A 23,282-nucleotide genomic window follows, 5' to 3' on the forward strand; every position below is an offset into this window, starting at 1 on the left:
CAGATCCTGTTTTTTTTCTTTCTGACCTCAGTACTCCTCTCTTATTTTCCTCTCTTCAGCCCTCCTCTCCGTTCACTTTCTCGCTCCACCTTTCCTTCCTTCCTTCTCTTCTTTGCCAGTAACTCTGTGAAATGTGACTCTGTTAAAGCAGCAGCATTATCCTTGCTCCACTTCCCTGCTCGTGCCCCTGCATCAAGCTAGCTCCATTTAGAACTAAGTCAAAGGATGATATTTCTCAATGCTGCACATGTTGTTCTTTCTGCCTCTCACATCCTCAGTGGTGATCAGGGCTGAGCAAACTCTGTATTTGACATAATCACCCTAATAATGTAACTCAGGCATTTGACTGTTTCTTCTGTTCCCAAATTATTTGCAAACACACTTTTGATTTAAAAAAAAAAAAATGTTTGTAATTCAAAATGGTCTCATGGCTATTTTATGGGTCTGATCCAATACTCATTTGAAAGCAATAAGAATCTTTCCATTAACCTGCATGGGCTTCTGATCAAGCCTCAGGTGAATATATTTCACCCCAGGGATTGTTCATCAACCATTTGCTACTATGCCTTCAACTGGTCAGCATTCATGGCTTGCGCATGGTCGCCTGAGTCACATGGTATTGTTTCTGTTCCCTGAGTGGACAACTGAAACTTTACAAAGAGGAGGGACACCAAAGAGTTTTTAAGATGGCCACAAATATGTTTCCAGTGCACATCTTTGCACAAACGTATCTTTGCACCAGTACTCAGAAGAGCGAACATGTTCATGAACAAAACAACCAACCAACCAACCAGACAAAATGTGCACAAATGTTTGCAGAAAATGATCAAAATGAGTAGAATGCCAATGAACTGAATGTGCTGTTTCCATCTGGCTGACTATCCTCAAATAGATTTTGGCAGCATTCACTCAGGTCTACCAGTATAAAGATCCTGAATCTAATTCTCATTTATGCTAAGGCCTCTTCATGCCATCCTGACAGTGTAAAGGTGACGTAAAAATGGGTGTCGATATAATTTCCTCTCATTTTAAGTCTCCTTTTATTAATTATTATTATTATGTGCATTGCAGTAGTTCCCAGCAGTCCCAGCCATGGACCAAGACCACACTGCGCTAGGTGCTGTACAAACACAGAATAGCTGGTCCCAATGAACTTACGGCCCGAGTTATGCTGCTGGAACGATTTACACTCACTTTAAGGCCCCTTTGCACTTCCAGAGCAAAGCACAGGCGCCCTGTGACAGCGCCTTAGCCAGCAATTCTGCTGCAGCTCCACGGGCTCTGCAGAGCTAATGGGAGATGAACATTGAGGCTTGCCAGCAGAGTGAGCAGATGGGTCTCACCCGCGCCCAGGGAGCAGCGCGGTTGGATAAGCAGGCGCTGTTCTTCCCCAGTCACTTTTCTGAGCATCACTCAGTGTTCAATGTAATTCGCACTGATGCCCAGTCGTCCTGTCACAATTCGTTGTGCCAGTAGCTAGGGCCAGTGCTGACACTCCAGACACAGATGGCCCTTCCAATGGGGGGAGGGAGAGCTCAGTGGTTTGCGTGTTGGCCTGCTAAACCCAGGGTTGTAAGTTCAATCCTTGAGGGGGCCACTTAGGGATCTGGGGTAAAATCAGTACTTGGTCCTGCTAGTGAAGGCAGGGGGTGGGACTCGATGACCTTACGGGGTCCCTTCCAGTTCTAGGAGATAGGTATATCTCCATATTAAAAAATGGGAAGGCTTGGCTTTCACCTCTCGGAAGAGTAATTCCTGGCATGTACTAATAGTGTGGACCTGCTGCTGCCCAACAGACACTGCAACCTGCTCTGCTGCAGGAGAGAAAGCCCTGACACACACACTAGATCGGGGGGGGGAAGAGCAGGACCTGGGCAAGGGGTGGGTCCCCCGTCACTGAAGTCAGCAGGAGTTTCGCCACTGACTTCAGTGAGAGCAGGTAGAGGCTACAATCAAAACGAAGGGAGAGTGTTGGGTTAGACTCCTAAAGGCCAGCATTGCCAGGGGAGCCATAGGCCGCTGGGGGGTGGCGGGGAAGTGTGAACTCTGGAGTTTTCTAAGCAGCACCCCCTCACGGGGAAGGGTTTGGGCCCCATAGTGGGCACAGGGACCCCAAACTGCCCCTATTATACAATGCCAGTATAGACAGTTTCTTCTCTTTAGCTCTTTCTCCCCCACTCCCCCTCATGTTGCTCCAGCCAAATAATTGTAAGAGGGAAAAGGACCAGGGGCTTCCAAGAGGCACCTGCTGAGCCTTCTAAATAAAGTGTGTAATGCTCATTCAGTGGAGAGCAATGAGCTACCCCTGTGGAGCAGGGAGGACCCCGAGGAGGGACTGTCACTCAGTGTGGTCTCTCTCTGTTACAGTGCCTCCCGTATCAATTCCTGGGCTTAATTAGCACCGCTTTGTTCAGGGCTGGGGCCAAACCTACACTCGACGCCTACGCTTCTGGCCATAATAGCACTTCCCGTTCTTTGTGATGTGCTTTGGGATCTCCGCATGAGAAGCGGTAAGTCAAGTTCTTCATTTCTTCCCCGCCTCTCTCTCTCTCTCGCCTCCCTTCATCAGACCAGGGCCTTCCTCAGCTCCACTCGTATCCTTTCAGCCAGACAGATTCAAAGAACCACTACATCCTTTTGTTTCCTTCACGTGGTAACAAGCATCTTATTTAAAAACTGATAGAGAGCTTATTGGAAACGTATTCTTGGAATTTAGGGCCCCTTTTATACAATTTGGCCAGTCTAACAGGCAATTCCACACAATTATAGCAAGTAAAAATCACCCAGAGAGACATCTTAATGTGCTACTATTTATTAACAATTGCTAATTCTTCACTCTGTATCGAGCTCGCTCCCCAGATACCACATGGCAATTTGTGTTTAGTAAACAGCTCTGATAGTGCTCTCAATGCTGACGAGTGATCACACGGTGGATTATTAATAAGCAGCGTCAAGAGAGCTTCCTTCAGTCTACTAGAGAACCACAGAAATTAAGGGAAGAAAAGACTGATTCACTCACCTAGTCTCTCTCCCTAGCCAAGGCAAGATGTTGTCGTACAGTATATTCTCCAGAGCTTAGTTGACTTCACTCACAAATTACCAAAGGGATGAGGCTTCCACTACTTCCCTTTGAAGATTATTCTACATTCTTAAGGTCTGAACTTGCTCCTACCAGCCCCTGACTTGGAAAGGAGCAGGATTGGACCTATACAGACTCTTAGGACTGTTTTCTCACTATCCAGCTAAATGGCCTAGAGCTTAGAACAGTGGTTCTCAACCTGGGGGTCGGGACCCCTTAGGGGGTCGTGAGGTTATTACATGGGGAGTCATGAGCTGTCAGCCTCCACCCCAAACCCCGCTTCATCTCCAGCAATTATAATAGTGCTAAATATAAAAAAAGTGTTTTTAATGTATAAGGGGGGTCGCACTCAAAGGCTTGCTGTGTGAAAGAGGTCACCAGTACAAAAGTTTGAGAACACTGGGTTAACATAAGCGATTGTTGGTGAGGAATCCTGGGGTCTATACCCGGCTGCTCTTCCACTGACCTGCTTGACTAAGTCATTTAAGCCAGACTTTTCAATGGCCCAACTTCAGGCAATTAAATCTGAAAATGTTGGACTTCACCCCCAAGCCGCACCGAGCGTGATACCGACACCCGCGGATGCCTGCTCCCGCCTTCCCGCTGAGGCCGTGACTGCTTGTGTTTCAAGAGGTGACAGCAGTGGCTACTCTGCCTCGCATATAACCGGCCGCCGAGTCGTCTCCCCCACCAACTGCTGCTCTGATATCATGCTGACACACGCCACACCTTGCATGAGAACAGCACGAAGGAAGGCCTACTTCTGCTGTTGGAAAAATCACGGGACTGGGCTAATCTCGCAATTTCCGAGCAGTCTCTGAAACCGCGATTTTTCACAGGGCCCTACTTTGGACAAAGAGCTACTATTATCTGCTCCACCCTTGCACAACATTAAAGTGTGGACAGCACTCAGGTGGCCTGGAGGAGAGGTGAGGGGCCCAGCTATCTTTTGAATCTTGGCACCTTGCCTGAGACAGGAGAGTAGCTCTCTGCCAGCCCTTCCCTTCCAACATAGTCTACATTCCAAAGGGGAAGGAGGGAGTAATTCTGAAGCCTCAGCTACTCCCTCAGAGGAAAGCTGATAATGATCAGGACAATCCATCAGTGCAGCCTCCAGTCCCTTCCATGACTGCTGAGTCCAGACAGGGACTTAGGGAGACCCTGTGTGGTGATGATAGGAAGCATCTGTTCTGAGAGAGGAGGAGAGGGTCACAGGGCCTATCTGAGACCAGCAGCCTCAATAAAGGATCCTATTTCTATTCATTACAGCCCAGCCATGTCTCCTCTCTGCACTGTCCAGCTGATGATCAAGAAAAGCAAATCCTGCCGATCCTGTGCTTATATTAGCCCCCACAGACCTGACCTTGCACCCTCAACTCCCATCAACTTCGCGGCAGGAGCACCCAGTACCTGGCAGGATTGGGCCCTGCTGGAAGCAGTCATGCAACCGCCAAAATAAGGCTGTGGCAGACTGGGAAAGGGAAAGGAAATCCAGATTGTGTTTATCCTGATCTGAGCAGCGTCCTGGGTGGACGCCAGCCGACAGCACTCCACCAAATAATTCCAAAACAACACGCTGTTTGTTTTTCTCTTTAAATGTCGCGTTGGTGAAAGACACCAGATTGACAGCCCTTGGGAGGGGAGGCCTCTCCCCACAGAATGAGCCGGACAAGCTTCCCCCCACTCACCCCACTGGGAGCGAGCCCTGACCTCGCCGAGGGACCAGCCTGTGGGGAGCTCAGCATCCTTGACTCATTCAAGCCTTGGCTTCCTCTAGGAGGATGCCAGCCAGGGGCCAATGTGGCAGTAGTTTTAGGACATTGAACCATTTCTGTTGACACCACCTACTTCCAGACCTTGGGCCTGCTCAGTGCGTAGATGAGGGTTCCTTGTGCCTTAGGAGAGGACAATTCTGAGTTCATACAAAGCACCAACCCTGTTCCCTTTATTCACTTGTACACAGGTGGCACAAGCCACACTGGAAATGACACTCAACCTAACCCGGCAGGACCTGCACTGGCAAGACCTCCATGGCACCATCGGTGGCCCTTCAACAAAGGGTGCTAATTAGTGACATTCACTACGATGATTCTTCTCTACTAGGAACCAGGCAGACACCATGAATTTCAGAGAAGAGCTGTGGCTGGTAATGGCTTTTGGTGATTTCTGACCTGAACTGGATTTGAACCGGTGACTTAGAACAACTCTGTATCCCATCACCAGTCCTGTGAGACATCACCTCCCCCATTGGCTGATACTTGCCCTGCAATTTTCAGCCACAGAACAGATCTGATCTGCTGAACCTCACAGGTGCTTTGTACTGTTATGATGACAGTGACATCTTCATCTAGTAGCCCTCTGAGGTGCTCATATGATCAAACCTGTCTTCGTTCTCAGTCAGTACGATACACAGACATTTGCCAGCATGGCGCATTAGCAGGGAGTCAAGTTGCTAAACCACTCCCTTTCCCCGGGGAACATTTACCTCCACATACCACTCAAACAACAAGGCCCTGGTCTGGATTCTCATCCAGTAACGCAGGGGTAAACACCACCACAGTTAATGGTGTAAAGGGAGTGTACGTCAGATCAGAATCAGCCTCAGTGGTTTACAGATTCATCGATTCCAAGGTCACAAGGGACCACTGTGATCATCTAACTTGATCTCCTGTATAACACAGGCCACAAAAACTTCCCTGAAACAACTGCTGTTTGAACTAGAGCAGCTATTGTAGGGAAAAAAACATCCAATCTTGATTTAGAAATTGCTAGGGATGGAGAATCCACCATGAGCCTTGGTAAGTTGTTTCAATGGTTAATTACCTCACTGTAAAAAAATGTCTCTTTATTTCCAGTCTGAAGTAATCTAGCTTCATCTTCCAGTCATTGGATCTTTAATATTTCTTCTCTTTAAGGTCTTCCCTTTACGGCCTGTTACACTAGCAGCGCTGACACTGCTAACTTACTTAGCAGAGCAGGGAGAGTAATCTCTAATAAATACTGTGCAGCCTCTTTTTGCTTTTTATTAACTTATTCGTCATTTGCCAGTTTGTTCCCAGTTCACAGACTGGCCGCATGTAGCTAACCATGAGTATTCAACACACATTAAAAATGTTAACCCTGTCGGCTACTTTTGATTGGGCAGGTAACACATGTGATATCATTTCTGCTCCCTGATTGGATGATCATAACTCTTAGCATCAGTTTGCGGGCTCAAATATGCATGTTTGAAATCTGCTTTCCATTTGCTTTCTATTCATATTCCCCAGTTCTGCTCAAAGTTTGCCATTTCTGCCAATAAACTCATCCACCAGGCTATTCATGGAAAGCAAAAGTATTAAAGGGCACAAGCACGGCTGAAGCTAATTCATTTTGTTTTAAGTCAGCAGATATTTGAGGGGGGGAAATGATTTATTCTCCTGGCCAAAATACTGCTAATTCAGGGCCAACCCATACCATTACAGAGGGGAAAAGAGGACTCAGGCAAGAGGACTCAGAACGTTTAGTTGAGTGCCCTGACATAAGCTCTTCCTGGAACTCAGATACCACAGAGATGGGTGCTGTATTAGATAGATAGATAGATAGATAGATAGATAGATAGATAGATAGATAGATAGATAGATAGATAGATAGATAGATAGATAGATAGATAGATGCTGTAAATGGATGGATGGATGGATCGGTAGGAAGGTTTGATTGACTAGTTTCTGTGCCATGGCCTCCTAGCACAAAGATCCCAGAGAAAAGCAAATTTCAATCCCACAGGGCCTACACCTCCGTCACTGCTCTGTATAACCCACTGGTAACATGGCTATCTTCAGAGCCAGGCTGCTAGTGGCCATGCCCGTGCCATACCCTCTTCCTTCCCAGGCAGCCATAGGAGCGAATGTTGCTCTAGCAGCACTAACTTCCACGGCCAGCTAAGGGGGAAATGCCACACAGAATGGCTACTTCCCAGCACCAATCTCCCCCACGCTCATATAACCCCTGAGCCTACAGGGTACCAACTGCCCAGTGATCACACAGAGGGGCTTCAGAAGGCTCCCAGGGAGGGCTGGAGTACCTCAGAGTGACGCTGCTCACCCCTCCTGCAGCTTTCAGTGCATTTCTGCCCCCCTCCCAGGAACAGAGCCACATCATCTACCCACCTCTGATGGTTGCTTTCCAGGTGGGAATTAACGGGCATGGTGGGGGAGGGTGGTGTCCTTGTCAGAATCCCCCCCCTCAATAAACAAGGCTCCCATTTGGTGACTTATGACTGGGCACATGGCAGCTGCTCCATTTGCTAGTTGAGCGTCCCTTCCGGGTGATAAGCTCGCCCCCCCCATTCAAACTCGAATGGAGTGTGATCCCTCCCTAACACCTGGAGATACAGCAACCCACCTTAATCACACCAGAAACACTGCCTGAAACAGGTGGTAGACAACCGGCCCATCCAACCCTGGGTGTGAGTGGGCATCAGGCCGCTGGCTCATCCCCGCTTACACCGGATAGTGAATTTGGCTCAGTATTGCTCATGCTGAAGCGATGAATCCCACAAAGCTCCCTTCCATCAGATGAAGAGTGACGGGGTGACACAGCATCTGCCTGCAGAGGAGTAACTGACAGCACTGTGAGGAACTCACAGGGGATGGCTTGGCAGTAGGGCAGGGGAGATGCTGTGCGGTAGTTCACATTCCCCCCCCCCCGAGTTTCACACTGTGAGTTTAGGATTTAACTGAAACCATAATGCCAAAACAGAAGCTCAGCAAAACTTAGCCAGGTTTTGAGTCAAAGCCAGGAACAACTACCAAGCCGTCCACCAGACCACAAACAAGAACCCCTAGCTTTTATCGTTCTTTTCTTCGTAGATCTCAAAGTAAACTGAGGCACAGAGAGGGGAAATGACTTGCCCCAGGTCAGTAGCAGAGCAAGGAACAGAACTAGGTCTCTTGTATCCCTGTCTAATGCGCTAACCACTAGGATACACTGCCCCCCAACAGTTATGGAGCTGGGATGACTGTTTATTACAATGTTCATAACCGGTTCACTGCTACATTGTGCTCCCTTTGTCCGCTTGCTGTATTCACCTGTTGTCTCTCATCATACACTTAGATTGTAAGCACTCTGTGTCAGGGACTGTTCTCTGGTTAAATGCGTGTATAGCACCTATCACAATGGGGTGCCAAGCCCTGATTGCTGCCTCTGGGCACAACAACAACATCCATCCCTGGCATCTGGAATTCAGTCTAGGTTCTCTCCAAACTCAGCTCAGGCTTATCCGACTTTCTCCCCAAACGCAACCCAGCTTCTCTGCAAATTCAGGCCAGGCTCATGTCAAACTCAGACCAGGGTCATCCCAGATTCACCCTCAATTGTACCCAAATTCAATCCAGTGTCACAGAACAACTCACAAGCTTCCAAAAGTCTGCCAAGACCCAAGTCTGTATTTAATCCCACATCTCAGGTTTGCGCAGCTCCAGTCCCTATGCTCTCAGAGACCCAGGCCTTCAGCTGCTGTATATCTATCGGCATAGCTCCATCAGAATCCACTGTCACTTATTCCTCTTTGCAGTGCTTTAGGGATACCAGTGGCCTATAAAGCTCTGTTGAAAACCAGAATCAATCCAGTTTCTATTTCAAAAGTAGCTAAGAGAAAGTTGGCCATTAAAAAAGATAAATACATTTCAGATTGCCTGCTTCCAGGTAAATAAAAGAGCTTCTGAAACAACAGGCAAGCACATTCCACGAAGGCTGAGACCACAAAATAACCCTATGCTCCTTCCAGCCAAGTCCTCAAAGTACTGAGAGGACCGCGCAGAAGGGCTAATCATGCGGACGACCTTCATCTAAACAGCTACAAAATTAACATGTAATAGAGAAATAAGCCCAAGAAGCTTCCTCTTATCACTTAGATTAGATCTGGGGATCCAATACAGAAAGACCCCATAGTATTAGAATTCAGTCCCCTATTAATGGGACGGAAGGGAAATACAATGTTGATCCATTAAGATGCCCCCTCGCTGCTGCTACCCAGATTCTCGGGACAGGAGCTACCATAAAGCTATGTTTCACCACTCCTATAGTTGGGGAGGAGGGGGACCCAGGCTCCACCCCTACCACATGCTGGCTAGTATGGCCATGCCAGAGGAAGTACTCTGTGCCAGGAACAGACGTAGTGCAGGGTACATGCCCTGCCAAGCAGGAGGAAACCACAGACAGATTGTAACTCGGGCTACGTCCTCACTACAGGGGGGGGTCGATTTAAGATACGCAAATTCAGCTACGCGAATAGCGTAGCTGAATTCGACGTATCGCAGCCGCCTTACCCCGCTGTGAAGACGGTGGCAAAATCGACCTCCGCGGCTTCCCGTCGACGGCGCTTACTCCCACCTCCGCTCGTGGAGTAAGAGCGTCGATTCGGGGATCGATTCGATCCCCGAGAGGTCGATTTCTACCCGCCGATTCAGGCGGGTAGTGTAGACGTAGCCTCAGAAACCCAGCCTGCAACAGTGCATTGCCCCTTACGCAGGGGAAAGGCAGGCTGGATTGGACACTGCGGCTACTGCTGTTTTGGAGCAGGGATGGGCAAATCAGCCTCGATAAGAAACTGCAGAAACCTCATTTAAAACTCACACCAAAACCAAGCTGAACCTCAACACAAAACCCTTCTGAGACAAGAAAAAGTTCAGCCAGCTGCCCCCTCCCTTGTCTTATTTTTGCCTCTCCATATCCAGGTTCTGGCTCCAGCAGCAGGGGCAGTGCAATCCCCGAAGCAGGATCTCTTACCAGGAAATCCCATGAGATTTCCAGCCCAAAGACTTAATTTCAGAAATCCTGAGTGGCTCAGAGCCCCCTCTCCTTAGAATCACAGGGTCAGACCCCAGATTTGCAAATTCGGGAGGTTTGCATAAACTGCTGAACGTGTGGGGGCTTGTCTGAACTGAATTTGAATTCCAAAACTTTCTTGGCGCATCAATAGCTAGTGCAGGGAGGCTGTTGGCTTAAAAGGTGTAGCTTCCTCACGCTACAGGGGAAATAGCACGTAGCTCCTTATATAGGATTGTCGTACTCAGGGTGCTTACCAGCCACAAATGAATGCAGATCATCCACATTTCGCAGAGGGGGGAATGAGGCAGAGAGCAGTCAAAGAGGGTTACCTCAAATGGGATTAGGCCAGCTCAGTAAGGCTGGCCCCAGGACGAGCTGGGTTTGACACGTTTCTGAAAGACAAGCATCTCCAGCTCCATAGCATCACCTAGCACCATCTCTGGGCTTTGCTTCAGTGACACCAGAGGGAACAGTCCATCACCTGTTCCTTTAGGTCGCCCATGCAAGCACTACAGCAGGGTCTCCCCTATATAGTGAGCACGTCTGAGAGGCAGCCCAGTGTGGCGTGGCCATAGACACAGACATAACGCTAACTTTGAGTGATGGGGAGAGCATGGTGGTTACTTTGGGCCTAAAGGTCCTTGCCTGGAGGTCCAGCAGAGATGAACCATACCGAGTGAATACAATGCAAATACAGACATGCCTTGGGTCTGATCTCCACCATTTTAACTAAATCCTGGAGCCTTTTATTTTATTTAAAATGAATTTTGCCATGTGGTATTACACCACCGTGGGTTCCGCTCTGGTGGCTACAGTTTTAAGCTTAACAGAGTCACCTTTGCTACAAGCTTCAGATTTAGAGTCTAGTGCGGCTGGAGTTATACCGGCATAAAGGTGTTTATACCAGCGCAGCACAGCTTTCACTATAAACACCCTGAAACCAGTAGAACTGCCTCCACATTCAGGGGCTGCATCAGTTTTTCTACCAATTTAGTTAAATCAGAACAAGACATGACCTTAGTCTTGCTAATAGTCACCTCCCTTTTACTCAGGCTCACTACTCCTTTCCCATGCCATCTTCGGAAGGAAATCTGCAGTGGGTCTTCATCACCAGCCCATGCCTCAGTATCAGTGGGGGCTGGGGGCTGCCACTCAGTGAGTCTCCATACTGGGCCCTGGTGCATCCCTGCGTCCTGCCCCGCAGCGGGGCTTGGGCATGGGTCATGGCAGGAGTAAAGTGAGGGAGGGTACATACACCAACCACCATCATGGGCATCACTAAGATTTGAACCCGGGCCTTCCCAAGCTGGGAGCCTGAGCCTCTGTTGCTCGAGCTAAAAGACTTGTATCCTCTGCAGATCAGGCCCAGGGAGGAAGGTGGCATAACACATACTGAACAGCACTCCACTGAGTGGCAGGCGATGGGCACCGGCTGGCACAGCTGAGCTCAGCCTGGCGCACAAGCCAAGCATCCTCAGGGAAGTTGGGAACGACTCATATAAAACATTGGCCTAGCAGGTCCCCTTCACACAGCCACTGTCTCACACCGATCAAGTCTACATGGCTGGGAGCAAGGCAGTCACTGCCCATGCAGCAAAGGGTGGGGAGCTAGGGTGGCTTGTGCCAATGTTACCATTTCCTTCTGGCCATTTACAGGCCTTGCCAGGATATCTAATTACCCCCACCCTCAAGTTGGAGCTACAATCCCTTTAAATCGCTGCTTTCTGGCAAGAGCAAAAGGGACATCAGGGACTACTCTACGAGTCAGTCACCGCCCTGGTGAAGCCGTTTCAAAGTGGGTTAGCAGCTGGACCTGCCTGGGCCTAAGCAAACACAGCCAACACTGTGTCTTTAAAGCCACTTCAGTGCAGATGTTGTTTCCATGGTAACTAGTGGACCAAATATATTAGTGTTTCTAATAATAAACCAAACCTTCAACTTGGAAAATGTGCTTCCCCCACCCCTTCTTCCTTTCCCCTCCCTTTCCCTAAATTAAACTGGCATTTACTGAGCAAGGTGTAATTAGTAAATGATTGGAAGGGCCTAGTAACTCCTAGTTCCCGAGCAGATGGAAGTGTCACATGAGGCACGGTGTTCATTTGTGAATCGATGTGCGCCTGGCATCTGCGCAGAAATGGCTGAAATATTTTTTTTTAAATCAACCCCAACTAAAGACATTGGGATGACTCTATGAACCCCTGGGAGCAACGCCCCAGCACCGACTTTGCATGCGCTCCGCATTCCCAGAGACCAGGCATGACTCCGCTCTGGAGCTGGGATCGGCTCTAGGAATCCTTTACTTTTTCAAACACTCTCCTTGAGACCCAACGTTTGCTTCCCTTTAAATAAAGAAGCAGAAACTTCACACACAAACACACACACACACACACACACACACACCCCTCAGCCCCCACCCCTACTCCCCACCCCCTTCAAACAACAACCGAGTCAGCAAAGCAGTACAAACCCTTTCAGGGTCTACCAATCAGGGATGATCGGCAACCAGAGATCGCACCAAGGTTGAAAGGGGAAAAGGAAGGGGTGGAGAACGTGCAAAGATTAAGTGCGGGCACTGACAACAGTGCAGATGCCAGTCTGTGCGAGTCCCCTCCCTGGTTCCACCAACATTCATATTCAAATCCACAGTGCAGGAAGAGAGCGGGGCGGGGGTGGGGGGGGAGGCCCCTGAAACCGACAATACAATCACTGCAGCAGCCACAGCAACCCAAATGTATTCCACCCTGCAGGCTCCAGCTCACGCTGCAATTGAGGAAGGGGGAGTAGGGTGACCCGATAGCAAGTGTGAAAAATCGGGACGGGGGTGGAGGGTAATAAGTGCCTACATTAGACAATGCCCTGAATATCAGGACTGTCCCTATAAAATCGGGACATCTGGTCACCCTAAGGGGGAGGGAGGGTGGCAGGAGGGCAATTTGGGGAGACAAGGGGAGGGATCTGCTCTCTGTCTCCCAAGGGCTCGCTGCCCCCGAACATCCTGACTTAAGGAATCGGTGGCACTTCAATGCAGCAGGCTTCCTCGGTCGGGTTTGTTTTTAGGTCACAGCCTGTCAGCGGCACATCTGAGCCGCTTTGCCGTGTTCTCGTCTTTCTATATTGCAATGTCTACACGCACACATGTTCGAAAGCTCATCTCTCTCGCCAACAGAAGTTGGTCCAATAAAAGATATTACCTCCCCCACCTTGTCTCTCTCTCCACACACACACACACCCCTCCAGCAGCATCCTGGTCCCTCCGCCTCCCAGCACCCAGGCTGGTATTGGCGATTGATTGTCATTTAAATGTCACACGCTGGATGCTGTGCCATTCTGGGCTGGGATTTTTTTTCCCCCTCTCCTTTCTTTCTTGGCATTCTTTCATTCTTTCTTCATTGTATGTTATTGGCAGGACTTACCATGTCTGAGCTGAGCTGGGCTAAGATGGCGAAGGTAGAGAGTCTCTCACAGAGGCATTTAGTTCGGAAGGAATCGACTGGGACTGTTCGGCAGCCGCGCCAGGACCAGGCACCAAGCTGGGAGGAGGAGGAGGAGGAGGATCTGTTAAGGGAGGGGGTGGCAAAGTGCAGAGAGGCGAGAGAGAGACAGCAGAGAGGGAGAGAGAGAGAGAGGGAGAGACAGAGTGAGAGGAGGCAGCAAAAAGAAAAACCATCACCAACAAAATGCAAAAGATACAGCCAGAGCACTGACCCCCTCCTCCTCCCCACATGCTGGGAGCATCACCACCCCCCACAAGCTGGACTCCCATCCCGGCACAGAGCTGCCCTCCCCATCCCAGCACACAGGGCTCCCCTCCCCCAGCAATACCCACACCCCAGGACACAGCTCCCCTCCCCCAGCATCACCCCATTCCAGCACACAGCTCCCCTCCCCCAGCAACACCCCCATCCCAGGACACAGCTCCCCTCCCCCAGCATCACCCCATCCCAGCACACAGCTCCCCTCCCCCAGCATCACCCCATCCCAGCACACAGCTCCCCTCCCCCAGCATCACCCCATCCCAGCACACAGTTCCCCTCCCCAGCAATACCCCCACATCAGGACACAACTCCCCTCCCTCAGCATCTTCCCCATCCCAGGACACAGCTCCCCTCCCCCAGCAACACCCCATCCCTGGGCACAGCTCCCTTCCCCCAGCATCACCCCATCCCAGCACACAGCTCCCTTCCCCCAGCAACACCCCATCCCAGCACACAGCTCCCTTCCCCCAGCATCACCCCCATCCCAGGACCCAGCCCCCTCCCCCAGCAATACCCCCACATCAGGACACAACTCCCCTCCCTCAGCATCACCCCCATCCCAGGAAACAACTCCCCTCCCCCAGCATCACCCCCATCCCAGCACACAGCTCCCCTCCCCCAGCATCACCCACACCCCAGGACACAGCTCCCCTCCCCCAGCATCACCCCTATCCCAGGACACAGCTCCCCTCCCCCAGCAACACCCCATCCCAGCACACAGCTCCCCTCCCCCAGCATCACCCCATCCCAGCACACAGCTCCCCTCCCCCAGCATCACCCCCATCCCAGCACACAGCTCCCCTCCTCCAGCATCACCCATACCCCAGGACACAGCTCCCTTCCCCCAGCATCACCCTCATCCCAGGACACAGCTCGCCTCCCCCAGCAATACCCCCACATCAGGACACAACTCCCCTCCCCCAGCATCACACCATCCCAGCACACAGCTCCCCTCCCCCAGCATCACCCCATCCCAGCACACAGCTCCCCTCCCGCATCATCTCCCCCATCCCAGCGCACAGCTCCCCTAATTATCCCAGCACACACAACTACCCTCCTTCAACACAGCACACACAGCTCCCCCCCCACAGCTCCCATCCCACATCCCAGCACACACAGTTCCCCTCCCTTTCTAAACTCGCACAACCCCCCATCCTCCATTCCAGCACAGGACTCCCCGCTCCTTCCCTTCCCCTTCCTATCCCTATGGAAAGCCGCAGAGTAGCTCCTGTCCTGATACCGTTCTGTTCTCGCTCCCATCTGTTCCCCCCACTGCCAAGACAGGCTGTGTGGCCCACCCCAGACCCCACCCCGACCTCCCCAGACTTGGGAGCAGCGGGACTCCGGGAGAGGTGATCAGAGAGGACTACTGAGGCACGAATCTCACCTATCCTGCAAAGGACACAGGAAACAGGGAGTGGGACCCAGGGATCCGGACCCTGTGAGCTGACACAGGTGCAGGGCGGCTGGGGAAGAGAGAGCACAAGAGGACCTGAAGGTGGAGAAACACCCTGGGGCATCCGTGCATGATGCACAGAGGGACAGGCGTAGTGGAGGGTTTTTTTTTAAAGTCATTCTTCCAAGGCAAGTGGCTGGGGCTAATCTCCTTTGGCTTGGGGCTGGCTGAGGGAGCCTGCTGCTGCTCGGGGATGGGGGTGGGAGGAAAGTGACCAGGTGTGGGAGAAGGGGAAAGAAGCTGGGAGAGAGGGCGGAGGCTCTTGGGCATGAAAAAGTGCCTCTTAGGCATCAGTAAAAGTAACCTGGGGTCAGCAACATCTGTCCCAGTGGGGATTAGAGGGAAGGAGAAGTTCCCTGTGTTTGGGGACGCTGCCAAGTAGCCCGGAACATGGGACCCCCTCCACTCTCCCTGGGACTGCTCCATCATGCCCACAGCATGTGCTGCCTCAAGCAAAGTGCCACACCCCCAGCCCCCTGCAGACGCTGAGACAGCAGAACCAGGAGGGAGGGAAAAGACCTGCCGGAGCAGGATTCTCCAGTGCTCTGGTTAGGCTGGTTGTACAGGTCCCAGGCAATGGGATTCACAGCCTAACGTATCTCACTGTCCGAACCTTCTCCGTGGAATACAGTCGGATCCTTCCCTTGCTCAGCTTCCACCAAGTTACTCTAGGGGTATGTCTAGACATGAGCCACCCAACTTGGGCTTGTGGGGCTTGGGCAGCGGGGCTTTTTCATTTGCTGTGTCGATATCTGGGCTCAGGCTGCAGCCTGGGCTGTAGGACACTGCGAGGTGGGAGGGTCCCAGAGTTCGGGCTCCAGCCCCAATCCAGAAGCCTTAGCCAACACAGCAATGAAACAGGCCAGCCACGGGTTTTTCCTTGCTGTGTAGACATAGCCCTAGTCACACACCCCAGAAATATCCTAGATACAGTCTAGCTCTGCCTGGCAACTGAGAGCATGTTGAATTATTGTTCCTCTTAGCACGGAGAAGCCTCGACCGAGATCAGCACCGCATTGTGCTCCGCGCTGTATAAACACATTGCAAGAGACAGTTCCTGACCTGAACTGCTTACAACCTAAATGGACAAGACAGGCAAAGGCTGAGAGGGGAAACTGAGAATTATCCCCCATGTTCATTTACACACTTGTGCACTCTAGCATGACCAGGACGTAAATGTGTGCTGCTGGTCATTTTACTGCAGCCTCAGGTTAAACACCACATTTGTGCCCTGCTCCAAACCTTTGTGTGGCATCATCAGTGCTAGAATTTTCAATCCTGTTTGTTAACACGTGTGAAAGAGTTGCCCAGTGGTCAGTGTGCGTTCCAGGTCCCCCTCTGTGCCAACCCACAGAGGGCAGGCGCCGTTACAGCCCCAGTTACAAAACCTTGGCTCTTCAGCTCAAGTTGCAACAGCTCTTGTTTTTAGCGATCCCCGGTTCCTTCGCAGGCGTGTTGGCCAAGATGGCAGCCATCGCCTACGCACGACTCAAACGTCAAGTAGCCATTCCCCAGAAGGCACGGCTACCAAAAGCCAGGATTAATGAGACCAAACTATATGAGCTGAGAGTTAACCATCCGTCATCTCAATAAACATTCAAGCATTGCCTCACCAGTCTGAAACCAAGCTCAGGAGATGGGAAAAGAGAGGCATTGAGTTAACGAATCATGTCGCTTTTTAATAGTTTTTTGGGTTGGTTTTTTTTAGGTAAATGGAGAAACTCCATGCAAAGCGTCACAGAGTCCCACAGCTCTAATGCGCCCACTGTGAGGGCCAGATCATCCCCTCCTGCTGCTTTCGTGGAAGGGGTAAAAACAATGGGAACTGTTGGAGGCTGGGTGGGATGAGTCTATGTGCAAACTCTCAGGGTTCCATCAGAGCAAAGGGAAGGGCATAGCAGCAGTATCACAGGGAAATAGCTGTGAGAATTAATGCCACACTCCAGCTATGGGATGCTCTCTTTGCACAATCAGCCATCCTCTGAGGAGAGCGCTAGTGAAGAGTGCCAGCAGAACCACAGGCGTTACAGCTCCAGATGGAGCCATGCCGCTATGGAGCCCAGGGCGTATAACAGACGGACTGAGCTTCTGCACAGATGCCCTTGCCTTTGGCAGATGCCCCTTGATCCGTGGGAGCTCCTTGCAGGATTCAGGCTGTCCGTAGCTCAAGAGGTCTGTACCACTCCTACAACACAGCAACTCTCTCCCTGTGTCACAGAGTGTAACCTCCTTCTGCCTGATCTGTGGGCAGGCAAAATCTGGGCCTTGGTTTCAGAGGAAGAGCAGAGAAAAGGGTAACTGAGTTGAAACTGAAATGCAAAGGTCAGAGTATGAACAGAACGAAGCAGAATCAAGGAGCTTAAACAGCCCCCTCTGGTACTGAATCCAAAGGGCAGCTTGGGAGAGGTTAAGAAGTACACCTTCCTCTGTATCGCCTGCAAACCAAAATACCCTTGAAGAAGCAGAATAAAATGGCTTCTTCCAGCCAGATCAAGCGCAGCAGGTGGAGATAGCATGATGGAGACGTAAGAAAGCACAGGAGACTGGAATGCAGGAAGAGCAGCGATGAGGAAGCGATGCCACAGGATGGAGGACAGTAACAGTCACATTTCATAATGCAAATAAGGGCTCAAGGGTCAGGCAAACAGCCAAAGTTCATTGTCACCTGGTTAAAAGAAGATATATATCACAGTGGTGAGTATAGCAGTCGCTGGGCACTTTGTAGCAATGTGGAATTAAGAGTCCATTCCATTCCCAAATGGCCATTGACAGACAGAGAGGGAGTGTACATGATGTTGGTGTAGATAGATTCATAGATTATAAAACCAAAAGGGACCACTCATACAATCATAGAAGATTAGGGTTGGAAGAGACCTCAGGAGGTCATCTAGTCCAACCCCCTGCTCAAAGCAACCCCAACTAAATCATCCCAGCCAGGGCTTTGTCAAGCCGGGCCTTAAAAACCTCTAAGGATGGAGATTCCACCACCTCCCTAGGTAACCCATTCCAGTGCTTCACCACCCTCCTAGTGAAATAATGTTTCCTAATATCCAACCTAGACCTCCCCCACTGCAACTTGAGACCATTGCTCCTTGTTCTGCCACCTGCCACCACTGAGAACAGCCGAGCTCCATTCTCTTTGGAACCCCCCTTCAGGTAGTTGAAGACTGCTATTAAATCCCCCCTCACTCTTCTCTTCTGCAGACTAAATAACCCCAGTTCCCTCAGCCTCTCCTCATAAGTCATGTGCTCCAGCCCCCTGATCATTTTTGTTGCCCTCCGCTGGACTCTCTCCAATTTGTCCACATCCTTTCTGTAGTGGGGGGCCTAACACAGTACTCCAGATGTGGCCTCACCAGTGCTGAATAGAGGGGAATAATCACTTCCCTCGATCTGCTGGCAATGCTCCTACTAATGCAGCCCAATATGCCATTAGCCTTGGCAACAAGGGCACACTGTTGACGCATATCCAGCTTCTCATCCACTGTATTCCCCAGGTCCTTTTCTGCAGATCATCTAGTCTGATCCTCTGCATAACACAGACCAAAGAACTGCCCTAAATTAATTTCTGTTTGAACTAGAGTAGATCTTGTAGAAAAACATCCTATCTTGATTTAAAAATTGCCAGTCCTAGAGAATCCACCATAACCCTTGGTAAGTTATTCAAATAGTTAATTACCCTCTCTGTTAAAAAGAAGTTGCACCTTAGTTCTAATCTGAATTTGACTAGCTTCAGCTTCCAGCCATTAGATCTTGTTATACCTCTTTCTGCTAGAAGAACCCTCTATTATCAAATTGCTGTTCCTTGTGTAGGTGCTTATAAACTGTGATCAAGTCACTCCCTAACCTCTTTGTTAAGATAAACAGATTGAGCTCTTTTAGTCTTTCACTATAAAGGCAAGTTTTCAAATCTTTTAATCATTCTCATGGCTGCTTCCCTTATCAATTTTCTACAATTCCTAGCATCTGATTTATATTCATTTCTATCAACTTCCACTTAAAACTGCTTTCACTTCACCTCTAAACCAGATTGGTTTTTTAACCAATGCAGCCTTTGTTCTCAATTGTGGCATCTAGTAAAATGTTCTTTAAAAATTCCCAATTATCATTCACATTTTTCTGTTTACATTATTTCTCTCAACTGATTTGGTTTGTCACTGTTTTGAGCTTTATGAAATTGGCCATTTTAAAACCCACATATATATTACTGGTTTGGACTTTATTCTGTTTGTACTTAACAACTGAATGGATACATTTGTGTTAGTGATAGACCTGGCCCCAAATCCCAGCTCCAGTTACCTCCAAGCTTCAAAACAAAGTGGGTATGGATCTGGGCTGTTCATCTCTACTGGGTCAAGCTGAAACATCAGATCCAAACACTCCTGCACTGTTCCCATCCCTATTTCTAGACACGGCAAAGCAACTCATACATTTAAAGCACATAGTGGGATGCAGGAAAGGCCACATTTTATAATAACCATGCTTTGCTCTTATAGGACATGATCCAATGTCCACTGAAATCACTGGAGAGAATCCCATTGAGTTCAATGTGCATTGGATCAAAGCCATATAGCTCTTATATTAAAAGCCACTATAAATTACCAAAGGGGCAGTGTGGGATATCCTGGGTCAGATGTTCAGCTGATGTACATCGGCATAGTCCACTGAAGTAAGTGGAGTTATGTCAATTTACAACTACTGAGAATGTGGCCCCCTAATATCAAAGATCACTGATTAAACATCTCAATCCTCTTAAAGTACTGAATTCATCCTACAGGATGCTAGTTCAACCCCTTGGTTTTAAACTCCTCAGCACAAACAATGCCTCTCCTTCCCTTATCCTTTCCCTCATCTCTATTACTCTGGTTTTAATCCTTCAGCATGTCTTTGACATGGCTTGGGGAGAACAGTCGTGCTGTCAAAAGAACATTTGGGGTGATATGAAAAAATGGCCAATTCCCCCAGCAGTAATCACATGCTCCTCTACAGAGCGTTCTGTCTTCAAAGCACTTTGCAAAATGACCCAAAGTCAGATCCAGAGCACAGAACCAGTGCAAGACCACAGCACTTAAACCCAAAGGCTTGGTCAGCACTTTACTCCCATGTGAGCTCAAAGACCCTTGTGCCGAACCTCTGCCTAAGGATGGATTTACCCACAAATGACTCAGTCCACACAACACACACGGCAAGGTAGGATAGGACATATTATTATCCCCATTTTACAGGAGGATAAACTGAAACAAGTGCAGTTCAGTCCAGCATTGCCAATTCTTGCAATTTTTTGGCAATATTTGGTATTTGCATTCAAGCCCCAGCTCCTAGAGTCAAATGATTTATGGGTGAATCTGAGCAATCAGTATTTTTTTTAAAGTTTCTAGCCCTTGTGGTTGCAAAGAAAAGCCTACAAAACATGACCCAAGTGTGACCTAACAGCTCAGAAACCCAGTAGACAAACTAAAACCAAAACGTATTATTTTAATATCTCCTGATTTTTAAGCCAGTCTCATGATTTTGGGGAGCCTGACTCATGACTGTTGAATGCTTGTGGTTGACCATGCTGTGGGGACTCGCCCAGCACCACGGAGCATGTTGATGTTGTAGACTGCAAACAATAGAGGGTGGAAGCCAATAAATGGGCTAGCTTGTGCCATCTCACTCATGCAAAATTCCCATTAGGACTCTGGCTTTGTGACTGCAATGGGACTCTGGACAAGGAGAGTCTCCATCAGAGCCATTCACCCATTGGATCAGTGGGAGTTTTGCCTGAGTCAGAGACTGTAAGATGTAGGGTCTAGCCAATTCATATTAGCAAACTCCACTTAGTTCAGCATAGAATGAAGGTCCCAAATTGTTTGTCCAATGCACGTTGCAGCTCTGTTTAGAATAAGCCTCTGCTCAGGGGGGTATTACTATGAGTAAGGAATGACTTCGTTACGAGCCGGATCCAAAGCACACAGAAGCCCAAGGGAGGCTTCCCATGGACTTCAGTGGGTGTTTGAACAGGGGTGTGATGGGGTGTCCACCCCACACAAGGCAGAGCTGGTAAATTAGGATAGTTAACCGGATAGGCTGCACCTGGGAAGAGCCAGGGATTGAAGGCCTGATTGAAGATGGAGCCCAGCTGGGAAGGAACAGGAGGGGTGGGTATAAAGCCAGTAAGTTGACAGCCAAAAGGGGCTGCAGGAGAAGTGGGCTGCAGTCACCCCCTGGGGGTAAGGAGGGGTGTTTGATGCTACGGAGTTCAGTAGTCTGCAGTTACTCCCTGGGAGGAAGGAGTTTGAGCTGGTACAACCAGAGAGGGGGAGCCAGAAACTATAGGAAGGAGTCCCAGGAAAAAGCAACAGGGTCCGAGGGAAAGCAGACCACAGTTGCCAGGAAGCGGGTCCCTGGACAGGAACCCAGAGTAGTGGGTGGGCCCAGGCTTTCTCCAGCCACTGGGAAAGTGGCACAGACCAGGCAGTGGCGCACAGACTGCCTAGGATGGTTGTCCAGTGGGATTTGGTCCCCTGAAAGGGGAGGACTATAGTGACCTGGCCAGAAGGCTAAGTCACAAAGAAGGAGCGCCCCGAGTCCTAGGGAAAGGGAGGCCACTGGGCAAAGAAAGGGGTGTCGGACCCTTGATGTGGAGCTAATCCCCTGATGCGGCCCCAAGGAGATGCCCGAGCGGCAAGCATACCACGTGACAAGAGCCTATAAGTGATGTGTGCATGTGCAGGTATCATTTACAATCCAATACTGAGTCCTGTACCTCATCAGTAAGGCTCTTCATTTGGGCTATTTATTGACCAGTTGATTTAATTTATTTATTGATAATTTCCCAGGGATGTATTGGGTTTCATTTAACCATTTCAAAACCAGAAGAAAATCGGCCAAAAACGAAAACAAAGGGCATCAGAGGAGGTGGGGTACTCAAGGGGCTGGGGAGGATGAGTCCTCCGTGAAACCTTTGATTCTGCACGTGGGTACCCCTAGGTCCGTGAAAGAAAGCCACGCGCTCATAGCTGTGAGGAACAGGAAGGGGGTTCATGAGCGTTATCTATAAATATTAAAACCTGTGAATCCCAAGGACAAAGAGGAATTAATTAGAGGTGAAATAAGGGAAAATAAGAGGAAATAGATGGGGATATCAGGAAAATTCTTCCTAACAGTGAGATCTAACAGACTGTGGCCTAGCCAAAGCGAAGAGGTGGAAGCTCCAAAACTAAACTTGAGAATACATCAGTGGGTGCTGGAAGCATTAGGACACCTGAGAGGTTTATTCCATCTCTAGTATCCGTGGGTTCAAATTCAGCCCTAGCCCATTCCACGAGAGAAAAGTTTGGCTGTAGGTTTTCATGATGGGTGTAAACACCGAGAATGTGATTCAGGAAAGCAATTAAGGACATAGTCCCATAGACTTCCATGGGAGTTAAGCACATGCTTAAGGACCTTCCTGAACAGTGATTAATAGCAAATTAAGGGCTTTGTTGTAGGAACAGGCATGGAACAGAAAGAAGCTTTAAAACAATGGAGCATATACTTAAGGCTTAAATAATATATAAATACTTCCTGATTCACAGGGGCTTTTTTTCTCCCTCCCTACCAAACTGACAGGTCAGTCAAGTGCTTGGCTGGGATCCATCTAGCGGCTTGATTATTAATTTGGCGAGCTGGAAACCGAGTCACAGTTAATCCCTTTTGCAGGATTCCCAAAGCAATTTTCATTTCCAGCAAAAGGCCATTGCAAAGCTCCTTCTGAACACTCTGGAAGTGCGAACGGGGCTGCCTTTGTACAACTGGCTTGGAATAAACTTCATTTTGTCTTGACGAGTGAGTTCTGGCCACAGTTTCTCCAGGACCTCATAGTTGGCTAGGGAGGTTAAAGAGTCCTGGGGAAAGGTGCAAGGAAAAGCTTTCTCCCTTTCCTACTTTCTTTCAGGAAAAATACAGGATGAAAATACCTAATTAGAATCCTGAACCAGTGACAGAGAATTCTGCATGCTTACAAATGAAAACAAATTACACTTTAAAGTGGAAAGGAGCCAAAGTCAACCTCTAATTTCAAACACTCTGAAAGTACGGAACTTTCTGATCCAAATTCCAGGGTCAACTAAAATTGACACCCATAATATCAAGGGTGGTTTGGGCAATTTTGGCACCTGTCCCCTCAGGAACCAGAACGAGGCCCCCAGGCTAACAAGCT

The 23,282-nt window shown here is 49.4% G+C and overlaps 1 protein-coding gene across 1 annotated transcript in view; it reads right to left on the reverse strand.

The window, feature by feature from the left end:
• ADGRB1 (adhesion G protein-coupled receptor B1) overlaps positions 1-23,282 on the reverse strand; it is a 278,120-nt gene that overhangs the window by 88,396 nt on the left and 166,442 nt on the right. Inside the window, exon 17 of the mRNA XM_065398580.1 lies at positions 13,303-13,444. Within this exon, the coding sequence (XP_065254652.1) occupies positions 13,303-13,444 (142 nt within the window). The remainder of the gene's footprint in view (positions 1-13,302; positions 13,445-23,282) is intronic.

Source organism: Emys orbicularis, chromosome 2 (assembly GCF_028017835.1).
Source record: "Emys orbicularis isolate rEmyOrb1 chromosome 2, rEmyOrb1.hap1, whole genome shotgun sequence".
In the NCBI taxonomy this organism is placed as follows: Eukaryota; Metazoa; Chordata; order Testudines; family Emydidae; genus Emys; species Emys orbicularis.